The 13,783-nt window shown below is 42.8% G+C and overlaps 1 protein-coding gene and 1 long non-coding RNA gene across 2 annotated transcripts in view; one reads left to right on the top strand and one right to left on the bottom strand.

Annotated features, from left to right (window-relative positions):
* LOC146045521 (uncharacterized) overlaps positions 1–6,978 on the top strand; it is a 30,188-nt gene extending 23,210 nt beyond the window's left edge. The window contains exons 2-3 of the long non-coding RNA XR_014465457.1: positions 6,095–6,166; positions 6,944–6,978. This is a non-coding gene — a long non-coding RNA (uncharacterized LOC146045521). The remainder of the gene's footprint in view (positions 1–6,094; positions 6,167–6,943) is intronic.
* Positions 1–13,783, bottom strand: part of MYBPC3 (myosin binding protein C3) — a 109,070-nt gene that overhangs the window by 57,209 nt on the left and 38,078 nt on the right. Inside the window, exons 9-13 of the mRNA XM_083164396.1 lie at positions 11,316–11,482; positions 9,404–9,536; positions 8,961–8,963; positions 7,507–7,631; positions 6,864–6,969 (exon numbers count right to left, since the gene is read on the bottom strand). Of these exons, the coding sequence (XP_083020522.1) occupies positions 6,864–6,969; positions 7,507–7,631; positions 8,961–8,963; positions 9,404–9,536; positions 11,316–11,482 (534 nt within the window). The remainder of the gene's footprint in view (positions 1–6,863; positions 6,970–7,506; positions 7,632–8,960; positions 8,964–9,403; positions 9,537–11,315; positions 11,483–13,783) is intronic.

The following is a 13,783-nucleotide window of genomic DNA, read 5'->3' as shown; positions in this document are numbered from 1 at the left end:
GTGCTGGGCAGAAGGTACATTCAGCGTATTTTAATCTATTTTAGACAGTTTTAATCAGACAAAGAGAGAGAATAGGTAACTTGTAGAACAGAAAGCAAGGTAATGAAGCATTTCGCATAGGGATTCAGTATAATTCATTTTGAACCATCAATTTATTATTTAATCATGTACATTATTATTAAAACAAAAGGGTGAATATGAATATTTAAGAGAGAAGGGGGGATTCATGTTTGTACTTATGAAAAAGGTACACGAAAGGAGGGGGAGGGAGGGAGTAATAATATTTAATTTCAGTAACAGTGATAAGCATTAATGCAATAATAATCCGCAAAAATAGGAATAAAAAGAAAGGGATAAAAAGAGAGAAAATTGGCAGGAGAACACAGGAGGAGATCGAGTGTTGGGGAAGATATTACAATACAGCGTTCAGTTCCACTGCCTCGTTTAGGCCCTCAGGGTGGATGGTGTGGAGCTGAAACATCCAAAACACTTCTTGTCTACTCAACTTTTTGAATCGGTCTCCACCTCGGTGTGTAGTGGGTATCATCTCAAGGCCCGTTATACTAAGTCCCTTAGGGTCTCCTGAGTGAAATTCAGAGAAATGTCGCGATACACTATGTACCAATAACTGCTTCTTAACGTTTCTCCTGTGCTCAAGAAAGCGTATTTTTAAGGAACGGGTAGTGCGACCAACATATCCTAACCCACAGGGACACTGTAGAAGATAAATTACATATTTTGTATTGCAATTTATAAATGAGTCGATTTTGTGTGTTCTACCTTCTCTACTTGTAATTTCAAAATTCGATTTTTTCGGTATATGATTACATGTAATGCATCTGCTGGCTCCACATTTAAAAAAGCCATTTTGTTTGTGACTTAACCAGGTGGAGGTAGGTTGGTCAATGAGATCGTCTTTAAAAGGCCTTATGAAGCTAGGTGCCAGCATGTTTTTAAGTGACCGGTTCTTTTTGAACACGAAGCGGGGATTTTTTGGCAATAGATCTGTCAAGAGGGGGTCTTGTTTAAGAATGTTATAATTTTTATCAACAATTTTTCGAATCTGGGTGGAATGAGTATTAAAAGTGGAAATGAACATGATTTGATTTTGGATACAGTTGGAGTTATCATCTTTTTGATCTTTATTGTTTATATTTTTATTTTTATTATTATTTTGGTATTTTAGAAGATCCTCTCTCTTCATGGATGACACTTCAGAGAGGGCTTGGTCAATAAGCACTTTGGGATAACCCCTTTGCAGAAAGGACGTTTTCATGTCTTCTGCTTGGTGGCTAAAGGCATCTATGTCAGAGCAGTTCCTATACAGCCTGATAAATTGCCCCTTGGGGATGCCCTTTTTCCAGGGGGGGTAATGCGCACTGCTATAGTGCAGATACGCATTAGCCCCAACTTCTTTGGCGAAGTTCGAGGTGACGATTTTATCACCATCTGCTAGGAGGGTCACATCCAGAAACGAAGTCCGCTTAGAATCAAGGTGGTGAGTGAAGGTTAAGTTATAGGGGTTGGAGTTAAGGTGTTCAACAAAAGAAAGTGCTAGAGTGGGGGGCCCATCCCAGATAATAAATAAATCATCAATATAACGGCCATAGAGGACCAGGTTCGCCCCAAATGGGCTATCCCATATAAGATGTTGTTCCACCTCCCCCATATAGAGGTTGGCGTAGCTTGGAGCGAACCTGGTCCCCATGGCCGTCCCCATCACCTGTAAGTAAAAAGTGTCTTGAAATAAAAAATAATTGTGCACAATTATTTTTTATTTCAAGACACTTTTTACTTACAGGTGATGGGGACGGCCATGGGGACCAGGTTCGCTCCAAGCTACGCCAACCTCTATATGGGGGAGGTGGAACAACATCTTATATGGGATAGCCCATTTGGGGCGAACCTGGTCCTCTATGGCCGTTATATTGATGATTTATTTATTATCTGGGATGGGCCCCCCACTCTAGCACTTTCTTTTGTTGAACACCTTAACTCCAACCCCTATAACTTAACCTTCACTCACCACCTTGATTCTAAGCGGACTTCGTTTCTGGATGTGACCCTCCTAGCAGATGGTGATAAAATCGTCACCTCGAACTTCGCCAAAGAAGTTGGGGCTAATGCGTATCTGCACTATAGCAGTGCGCATTACCCCCCCTGGAAAAAGGGCATCCCCAAGGGGCAATTTATCAGGCTGTATAGGAACTGCTCTGACATAGATGCCTTTAGCCACCAAGCAGAAGACATGAAAACGTCCTTTCTGCAAAGGGGTTATCCCAAAGTGCTTATTGACCAAGCCCTCTCTGAAGTGTCATCCATGAAGAGAGAGGATCTTCTAAAATACCAAAATAATAATAAAAATAAAAATATAAACAATAAAGATCAAAAAGATGATAACTCCAACTGTATCCAAAATCAAATCATGTTCATTTCCACTTTTAATACTCATTCCACCCAGATTCGAAAAATTGTTGATAAAAATTATAACATTCTTAAACAAGACCCCCTCTTGACAGATCTATTGCCAAAAAATCCCCGCTTCGTGTTCAAAAAGAACCGGTCACTTAAAAACATGCTGGCACCTAGCTTCATAAGGCCTTTTAAAGACGATCTCATTGACCAACCTACCTCCACCTGGTTAAGTCACAAACAAAATGGCTTTTTTAAATGTGGAGCCAGCAGATGCATTACATGTAATCATATACCGAAAAAATCGAATTTTGAAATTACAAGTAGAGAAGGTAGAACACACAAAATCGACTCATTTATAAATTGCAATACAAAATATGTAATTTATCTTCTACAGTGTCCCTGTGGGTTAGGATATGTTGGTCGCACTACCCGTTCCTTAAAAATACGCTTTCTTGAGCACAGGAGAAACGTTAAGAAGCAGTTATTGGTACATAGTGTATCGCGACATTTCTCTGAATTTCACTCAGGAGACCCTAAGGGACTTAGTATAACGGGCCTTGAGATGATACCCACTACACACCGAGGTGGAGACCGATTCAAAAAGTTGAGTAGACAAGAAGTGTTTTGGATGTTTCAGCTCCACACCATCCACCCTGAGGGCCTAAACGAGGCAGTGGAACTGAACGCTGTATTGTAATATCTTCCCCAACACTCGATCTCCTCCTGTGTTCTCCTGCCAATTTTCTCTCTTTTTATCCCTTTCTTTTTATTCCTATTTTTGCGGATTATTATTGCATTAATGCTTATCACTGTTACTGAAATTAAATATTATTACTCCCTCCCTCCCCCTCCTTTCGTGTACCTTTTTCATAAGTACAAACATGAATCCCCCCTTCTCTCTTAAATATTCATATTCACCCTTTTGTTTTAATAATAATGTACATGATTAAATAATAAATTGATGGTTCAAAATAAATTATACTGAATCCCTATGCGAAATGCTTCATTACCTTGCTTTCTGTTCTACAAGTTACCTATTCTCTCTCTTTGTCTGATTAAAACTGTCTAAAATAGATTAAAATACGCTGAATGTACCTTCTGCCCAGCACTTTATCTTAGTTCACCTATACCCACTTGTTTTATTTGCCTAATTTTATATTCATTATTCATCATTTTTATGTAGATTTCTGCTAATATTAGTATATAATTCATCTCTATATATTTTTAAAATGTATGTAAAAACATGGTTTGCCTTTTTGACACACTAGAAATACTGCAGATGGCAACACTGCCAGCAATAGCAGAATAGTTATATGATCTGTCTGTATTTCTAGCTATGTACCTGCTGTGGTTGGTCCGCATAGACTTAAACCATAATATTGTCCTTGTATACCAGCAATACCTGGGCCCTTTATAACTAGCCCTGTTTTTCCCTATAGCGGGGAATCATTTACAGGTTGCACTGTCAGTAATAAGAAGTTTTCTGCCTAATAGCGCTTTTTTTACGATCATATGCACATGATATGAGTGCATCCCTCTCATATCTAGCGCTATAGTATCCCACCGCTGTGCTATTTAAAACCTGGACTGTTCATTTCATAAACTCCGCATAGCGCTGTATTAACAGCGCTATGCGTTCCATATGCGTTCCAGCCACAAACAGGAAGTGCTCAGCCGGAAGTACTAGAACTCCGGAGCACTATAAACTTTAAAGTGCTTATTCTGAATGAAATAATGCTCGTTTTTTGCCTTGCATAATGTATCTATATAAGGGTTTGTCTCCTGCTCATTATGAGATTTGTTATTAACTGTTTTTATATTGTGCCAAACTGATTGTTTTGCACACAGGTGCACATGATCCACCTGAGTACTTCAGGTATAAATACCCCTACCCCTGCCTGTTTCAAACCACCTTGAAAAAGCTGCTCTGTGCAGTGAAACGCGTTGGTCCAGGCTCCTAACTGCCACTAAGCGCTGCCTTCCACTGCAACCTTTTTTTCCACTGAAAACCGTTTGGAGATTTCTACCTGCTCACCATCACTGGCCTTATCAACCTGGAGTGAGGCACTCACCTCTTGAAGGCAAGCCGCCTATCTAATACCCACCCAGGGCTCTACAGCGGACACTCTACCCATACTTCCTATCCAAATTGGGAGGATCGCTACCCCCTACTACAAATTGGAAGAAATACTACATCTGAGTACCGCCGTGGCCAGGTTTTGATAATTCATCTGCTCCTCAATTTAAACGGTCACCCATTGGACTATGGACTCAAATCAGGTGATATCACTCTAAAAAGTGGACGCAGCTATTTCAAATTATTCAACCATTTCCCCTCCCCCCCTTCTTTTAGTGTACCTTATTATTATATACGGTGTATTTTATATGTTTATTATAGCATGCTATTTGTGTAATTAAAATATTACTATATACTTTTTAAAAATTTCTCACTCTGTCATCAATGAGCGCAGTCTACCATTCTTTTCAAGGGAATCAGATAGCCTGATGGGTGGCGGGAGGTTGTTCCAGTGCAGGGGGGCAGCGCGAGAGAAATCTTGGACACGGGAGTGGGAGGAGGTGATTAGGTGAGAGGTCAGTCGGCGGTCAGCGATGGAGCGAAGAGGACGGGAGGGAGTGTGGATAGAGATCAGTGAAGAGAGGTAGGGAGCTGTGGAGGAGGAGAGAGCCTTGTAGGTGGTGGTGAGGAGTTTAAAGAGAACTCGGAAAGGAATGGGGAGCCAGTGAAGAGATAAACAGAGGGGGGAGGCGGAGGTAGAGCGGCGGGAGAGGAAGATGAGCCTAGCAGCAGCGTTAAGAATGGATTGGAGAGGTGCAAGGCGGGTGAGAGGTAGCCCAGAGAGAAGGATGTTGCAGTAGTCAAGGCGGGAGATGACAAGAGAGTGAATGAGAATTTTGGTCGCGTCAGTGGAGAGGAATGGTCTGATGCGTGAGATGTTGCGTAGGTGAAAGCGGCAAGACTGTGAGAGAGCACGAATGTGGGGGGTGAAAGAGAGGGAGGAGTCAATGATGACACCGAGGCAGCGCGTTTGGTCGGTGGACGTGATCTCGGTTTCACCAATGCTGATGGAGATAGTGGGAAAAGAGGGTATTTTATCCAGAAATACACTTATTTTTGACATTTACTATTCCGAAAATATGGCAATTCATATTTGTATTGATAGCACATCAATACGAATACGAATTGCCGTATTTTTGGGATAGTAAATGTAAAAAATAAGTGTATTTCTGGATACAAATACACCTATTTTTTTTTACAAATTTCCTTTAGTAAATTTTCCCCAAAATGTCCTATCCGTTTCTGCAGTAATTAATCTGGGTACATCAGGAGGCCAAATCTAGCAAAAATGTTCTTCCTTAAAACTGGTCCCCTCTTGGGTCTTAAGAGATTGAGGTGGGGACTTATGAAGCTGGAGTACTCTCCCTGGGCCCTGCTTCCTATTCGGTTATGGATCGCGCCAACCTCCGTTTCGCCTTAAGAAGTCAAGCGAAACGGAGGTTGGTGCTCTGCAGAAGGATGTGCTATAAAGCCCACATTTGGAAAGACTACAGCAAAAACTTATTACAAAACATTTTCAAATTAAGTATGAAGTATGTGTACTCCACATGATTGCTAACAATGACTTTTATGATTTATGTCATCCTAAAAAAACCTCACCAGTAAAAGTGTGATGTGCATGGAAATATCAGTCCTGAATATAGCACAAGCAGTGCATCATCTCGGGATGAACAGGTAAGCATTGAGTGATATTAGACAGACTGGAACATTGAGAGCCCACCGGGGGCTAGTGTGGTTGTACCAATGCGTTTCGTCATGATGCGACAGGACGTCATGGTGCGACATGACGCGATGTGATGTCATGACGACATGACGTCTGCCCGCAAGGCTCCTCAAGGAACTGACCCAAATTCATGCCACCACTGCCTCAGTCAATAACTGATGACTGTGGGGGTAAAGAATACTTGAAATATATAAATTTGGGCGCTATGGAGGTGTTGACTGATGACTGCCCTGCGCGCGAAAACAGTCATTTTGCAGCCACCGGGTCAGTCATCCCCTACTGACTGCCCAGCAGCATTAACACTTATTGAAAGATTGCACCAGGTCCCGCCCCCCTAAAAAGTGGGCTGGGTCATAAATTACTGGGGCCTACAGATGAATTCCCCAGTTCCCCCGGCGGGCCAGTCTGATCCTGATTGACAGTGACATATAATTTTGCCACAATGCACATTGTGCACTGTAATCCCGCAAATGGTCACAGGCAGCGCTTTCACTGAGGCACGTTACAGAACAGTAAAATGTACATTAAATTAAATTACTCGTGGCCACTATACAGTCCCACCAGTAACAATCACTCGCCCAACTGCACAAACATTAGCATTGCGCCCAGTAAGCATCCAGCCCTAAACCACGCCCAGCGATCTCTTACCATTTGACCTGTGCTCCCTCCTCCGACACTTCACACTCAAACTCCACTCTCTCTCCGACCATGACCACTTGATCTTCTAGGGGACGGAGGACCTGGATAGGAGGTTCTGAAAGAGAAGTGGATAACTCTGGTCAACACAAGCCTGTTTAAATGAGGTAATTATACATATGATCCTATTTTTTAACCATTTGTATCTATTTCATGGGGATTAAAAAAGGGAATCATCATCTATTTCTTTTACTAAATAGCAACAAACTAGACTGAACATTAGAAGGTAATGATACCAAATGGTGCAGCCAAAACCCGAAGGTGAATTCTTCAGTTGACCCTATTGTAGTGGTGCCATACAGCCGGCTATACTTGTGTATACTCCAATGAAACCAGCTTGTATTAAAAAATAAACCCTTTCGGCCATAGGCGAGTATTACAAAAGTCATTCCCACGGGTAGGGGAGTATAATAATAATATTAATAACTAACAGAAAATAACTAACAACTAGAAATTGTCACTCAGGACAAGATCTTAACCTGCACCAGACTCACCTTTCAGATGAGCAATGTAAATATAATGGGCAGCTGGTGACTGTCACTATCTTATCGCTGCGATGACAGGACATTTAGGGCTGCGCTATATAGATACAAACCTCTAACGAACAGCTCCGTGATGCACTTCTCATCTCCAATCACACACTCATAGGCCGCATCGTCAGCCAATGAGCAGTGATTGATTGTCAGAATTCTTTTATTCCCAATGTTCTCAAAGATATACCTAGGGAATATAAATGGGTCAGTGCATTGTTCAAAGCTTAGGACTTACAAACAGCCTTTATCCCCCCAGATGAGAGCAAGCAACAGGTAAAAATACAAAAAAATAAATAAGAGTACAGCTAACTATGCTAGGGGCAGGATAACAGAGGAGCCCCCCCCCCCCCCTTCACCAGTTTGAAAACTCCGTATCTGCCCCCTCCTTTCTATGGCACAGTAGACTTTGGTATTGTGCCACAATCGACTGCACAGGTCACAGGAAACATGGCTTCTGCAAATCTCAGGTGACAAGTAACTACTGTGTGCATTATATTTACTAGATGTACAGTGTACCCACATTCCATTTACTAGAGGTACAGTGTACCCACATTCCATTTACTAGAGGTACAGTGTACCCACATTCCATTTACTAGAGGTACAGTGTACCCACATTCCATTTACTAGAGGTACAGTGTACCCACATTCCATTTACTAGAGGTACAGTGTACCCACATTCCATTTACTAGAGGTACAGTGTACCCACATTCCATTTACTAGAGGTACAGTGTACCAACATTCCATTTACTAGAGGTACAGTGTACCAACATTCCATTTACTAGTGGTACAGTGTACCCACATTCCTTTTACTAGAGGTACAGTGTACCCACATTCCATTTACTAGAGGTACAGTGTACCCACATTCCTTTTACTACAGGTACAGTGTACCAACATTCCATTTACTAGAGGTACAGTGTACCAACATTCCATTTACTAGAGGTACAGTGTACCCACATTCCATTTACTACAGGTACAGTGTACCAACATTCCATTTACTAGAGGTACAGTGTACCCACATTCCATTTACTAGAGGTACAGTGTACCCACATTCCATTTACTAGAGGTACAGTGTACCCACATTCCATTTACTATAGGTACAATGTACCCACATTCCAATTACTAGAGGTACAGTGTAATTTGTGATGCCCCACCCATCTGGGCCATCCTTTCTGGGAAAACCCTAGTGAGGATCTTGCAGAGGTCAGCATGTACCCGACATGATTATTATTATCTTACCTTTGACTGCAGGTACACATAAGGTAAGGAAAGCACAGCTGCATGTATGAAAGCATTCACTGTTTGTATTAACCTCTACTACCTACTCATTATTTTCTGCTGAAATGCTAAATAATGGAACCAGAAATCTGTCAGGGAATAAACTATACAAACTAAATTACATTTTAGATACTCAAAAACTGATATAAAGGTTGCAACACCACCACACAACACATACTATATGCTTATGACACAGGATACATACAGTATGCACTTTTATAGAACATATGAGATAACTTACTTGCTGAATGATTCATCAGCAGGTTCCGGTCAGTTGCATGGTGGAGGCACAGAGAGAAAGCAGAGAACGTGAGACAGCAGAACAAAAAGCTAAATCCGTAATAAGCATCATTTACCAAATACAGTGTAGGATTTATAGTTCTATTCATATACAGGCTGGTTCCAACCTACTGCCCCCTCCCCAACCCTTCACTGCCACCAGTAACCACTGTCCAGCCACTAAAGGGAAAGTGTGGAAGCGGATTCTTAGAAGTTCCACAACCGCCACCTGCTTGAAATACAACAAAGATGTCCTCTTCATGAACATCCTGATGGTGCCACCCCCCCCCCCCTTCCCCCCAGATCCTGGCACCCTAATGGTAGAGCTGGCCCTGTGTAGGCAACATCTTTAGAGTAGGCACCATGTACATAAGTTAGTATTACAATGCGGTTCTCTCCTCTCACCTTCCACTGACGCGGATCTCTTGGCCATTCTTCAGCCATTTTACCTCTGCATCAGGATTGGCCACTTCCACAATCAGCTTCAACTTCTGGCTCTTATCCACTTGGTAGGCTGGGTCTAGCTTCTTCAGGAAGGCTAAAGAACAAGCGGAAATGGAAGATAGGACTCGGAGTGTGGTGCTATGACAATATAGCTCTGTGATATCTGAACCTGTGGATCTAATGGGATCCGTCTCCATTTTAGCCAGCACCTAATGATCTAAGAATTGTTCATTCGGAAGTGTAGGTGGGTGGGGAACCAATGTAAATTGCCCAATCATATGGCTATATTGATTGAGGGAAGAGGAAAATAAACATAGGGCATTGGGCTGTTATTTTGGGCCTGTTCGCTAGGCTGCCTGTATTTGAAGCCTAGCAAACAGGTAAACACCACCCACCGCCGGGCCAAACAACCGCCCCCCCCCCCCCCCGCTGCGCGAATCCCCAGCCGCCTACCCCAACCAGGCATCGAAATGCCTGCATTAGCAGGGGAACGCCTAGCATTTTTATGGGCATGGGTATGTCAGCTGGCTGTCCCCCGCACCCGCATTATTGGTGTATTTGCATAAGAACGCCCATCACTGGGCATTCCCATATGCAATGACCCAGGCCGCCACCCCACACCCCCGGCCCGCCCACAGAAATAAACCTTCGCATGCGCATATGCCCACCACCGGACCCCTTGCAAATGAAGGGGTCCGAACGAACGGACATGAACGGGCTTTAGCCCATAGTGAGGAGTTGAAGTTTCTGGCTACTAAGATTGCACAGGACATTTAAGCCTTTTGTATTCCTACCCAGATGCCCCTTCTCCACTTCTGACAGTTCAGTAACATACTAGTCTCCCATAATATCCAGGGAATCCCAGAAGATCTCAGAAGATCAGCCCAACAACCCATAGGTGCACAGAGGAAATCCCCAGTGGGCAACACCGCTAGGATTCAGTAACTTGGTGGAACAGTAATTGTAGGAGTAATTGATGAACAAGTGTGGTTTGATACTATGGAACACCAAGTGCTCCTGCTAGTCAAAGTGGAAACACCAAGTGCTCCTGCTAATCTGGCTGGTTGGAACAAAAATATGGTTATGGATGAGTGACAGTTTGGCAGTTTTCCAGCATTTCCAAGCAAATGGTCAACTGTCATTTGCTCTCATCCATAACCAGGTTTTTGTTCCAACCAGACAGATCTGAAGATAAATCTGCGTGTGTATGGCCACCTTTACACTCCCCTGTCCCCTTTTTTTGCATTCTACCTCTAATGGTTGACCTGTGGTGGCTGACCACACCCCTTTCGGTGGCTAGGCCACACTTCCTAAGCTTAGGCCCCCACCACTGTATTCCCTGGTAGCCTTTTAATTATAACACTAGGAAGGACAGTGGCATATTCATGTAATTCTCTGAGAATCCTGCCAACTTGGCCATACCAGCGACCCAGTATTACACTGAGAGGGGATGGGAATAAAAAGGAATAGCAGCACCACAGTGATAAGCTGCAGGCCTGAAATAACCTCATCACACACAATAAAATGCAAGGGACATCCCCTATCCTCTGAAAGTCTCATAGGAAACAATGCATTTTTGTAGCCATGTAGAGTCCACCATTGAGGTGACTCCCCTAATTAATGTATTCTCACAAAAATGTGTGCTTTTACAGGAATGTCACAGTTGGCTATATACAAACTATTCTCACGAATCAGAATTATAAAGTAGGCACATTTTATGGATTCATTCAGATAGGGAAGTATTTCCGTAACCTCAGTTCTAGCACACAGTTGTTCTCTAATAAATTGTATAATAGTATAATAAAAGTATTGCCTCCACTGTATGTAGGTGACATTTATGTTGTATGAAGGGTTTATGGGTAATCATCCTCACCTGTGCTCTTCTTCTCCTCCTTCTTCATCTTCTTCAGACGTTTGAGGAGACCACGCAGATCGGTGATACCATACTGGAAAGCAATCTTCTCATATTCGGTAGGTGGCGCCTTACGGAGGATGTCCCAAACATCCACATCTGGCTCGACTTCCATCTTGGCTTCATTGCTGTCAGAGAAGATCATGTCAACAAGCAGCAGAGGTGGCGTCTAGCCTCTCATGAGGCCAGAGAGGGAAAACTCAACACTGACCATAGTTTTAAGTGAAAAGTCTGTGACAGTTATTTGCTAACATCGTATTTAGGTACTGGTTTGGACTAAACCACTGCAATCAATAAGATACTTGCTCTCTTCCTGTATCTTGCCTAAACAAATAAAAGGTCATTAATGATTGGTTGCTGGGATTTTAGGGTGGATTCTACATTGCCCAGTTCTTTTACAGAGTGGAATGTCAGGACTTACTGCACTGGGATTGGGCCATTGTGACATGACACCGGTCTCTGGGACTCTCCAACTAATTTAGTTACAAGGTAATAGAGATGCTACTCACTTGTAATAAAGTAGACTGCAAATAGAAACCTTTTAAAAACCAACATGCTTTGGCCGATGTTCAGATACGATCTGATACTGTATATTTATATTACACTGTGAATTGCAATTAGCACATGTGTTTACAGGGGACATTAATCTCACAGCACTTCAAGTTGTTAAGGACAGTAAATCCTGTTTTAAAGAGGAGGCTGAATACATCAATCAAATGAACTCTTCTAGATAGAGAACATCTCACTCTGGGCCAGATGCACTAAGCTTCAAAAGTGATCAAATGGAGAGTGATAAACAGCCAGCCAATCAGCTCCTACCTGCTATGTCACAAGCTGTGTTTGAAAAATGTCAGGCAGGAGCTGATTGGCTGGTTGTTTTTGAAGCTTAGTGCATCTGGCTATCTTTCCTTACAAATACCTGGAAACCTACTACTAAGCTGATATTTTTCTTGACAATGTTTTGCTTGGGAACTTTTTCTAATTGGACTGTTAAGAGTTTATCACCAGGGTGGTTGGGTGGAGAAGGCACTAATAGGACAACAATACTGTGGCACACAGTAGATATAACGGTTTCGCAAACTCAAAGGGTTTGTGATCATAGACCACCTCTGCACCTTTTTGGAAGACCGTTGTATGTTCTGGGTCTTACCGATTTACGGAACGCAGGAAACTGCTGGACTCGCAAAGAGGCATTCAGAAAAACATGCATCGGAGACAGCACCCGCATCACCGGGGGCAAGAGAGAGCAAGACAAGTCAGTGCAAGGCAAACATCAACACCGTTGTTCACTGGCTGAGACCAGGCAGAGGGAGACAGAAAGTCAGACAAGATTTCTCGGACATGCAGTAGATATGGCAAACTATTGTACCCGGGCAGGCAAAGAGGACATACTGTATACGGCGAATAGAAGTCCATGCAAAATGTGGGTGCAAACAATAGTAGCATTACAGTGCAAGAGGAACCTCAACATTGTGTGTTCTACACAACATACAACTAAAAGCATTAGTAAAAGCATCAGACATCATTCAACTCTGTATCTGTGACAGCGTTCTGAGCTCATAATCAAGGGGCATTTGTGACTGACGGGCACAGCCAAAAATATTTAGGAATACACTTGTACAGTAGCTGCTAAAAGTGTGGACTGGCCACACAGGCAGCCGGGTTGGCCGCAGCCTTTCCTGCTCCTCCATCCAGTTGTGGTTGTCATATAGATGCGATGTACGCATGCTACTGAGCCAAACTGAATCAGGCCTTGTGACCCTTAGTTCTCATCCAAATTACCCTGAATGTAGGACACCCGCCATGTGAAAACTTATAACATTTACATACCACGCTAAACCGCCCATTGCCCATTTGAGATCTGAGGCCTACAAAATGATTTTCTACAATGCAGCCTTCATAGTCATATACTCATGTGCAATGCGTGTACAGGAACATGGCTTATGTTAAATATAGGGGAACTCCACATTGGATCTGCGATCCTAAGCGTAGTACCCGGTGGCCTGGGAACTGCACATGTGCAGGACGGCTACCGCAATCGCTTAGCAAAACTGTGATTGTCTCTACCTGACTGACAGGAGGCAGCTAGAATAAGGTCTGACTGATGGTCATTACGTTCCTCTTAAATTGCAATCACATCGTAGTTTGCTATGATCGCACATGCAAGCAGGAGGTGGTATGTACCTCCGCCTGCATTTGCATTTTTTAAGGATTTCATATGCTAAGCTGCTGTGAGCCCCTCATATGCGATCCTTACTGATTTATGCCCTTTGTCTGTCAAGTCATATTTTCGATGTTTCGATGGTGACAAAGGAAATCTACTTTTACGTCTCTCGCTGTCTCAGTGACATAGTTGCAAAACATACAATGTGGAAAATATTCATATGCGGAAAAATATAGTGGAACCCAACTGAATTATTTATAGTGAA

Source organism: Crinia signifera, chromosome 11, assembly GCF_055691185.1.
Source record: "Crinia signifera chromosome 11, ASM5569118v1, whole genome shotgun sequence".
In the NCBI taxonomy this organism is placed as follows: domain Eukaryota; kingdom Metazoa; phylum Chordata; class Amphibia; order Anura; family Myobatrachidae; genus Crinia; species Crinia signifera.
This window is presented reverse-complemented; position numbering and strand designations above follow the sequence as displayed.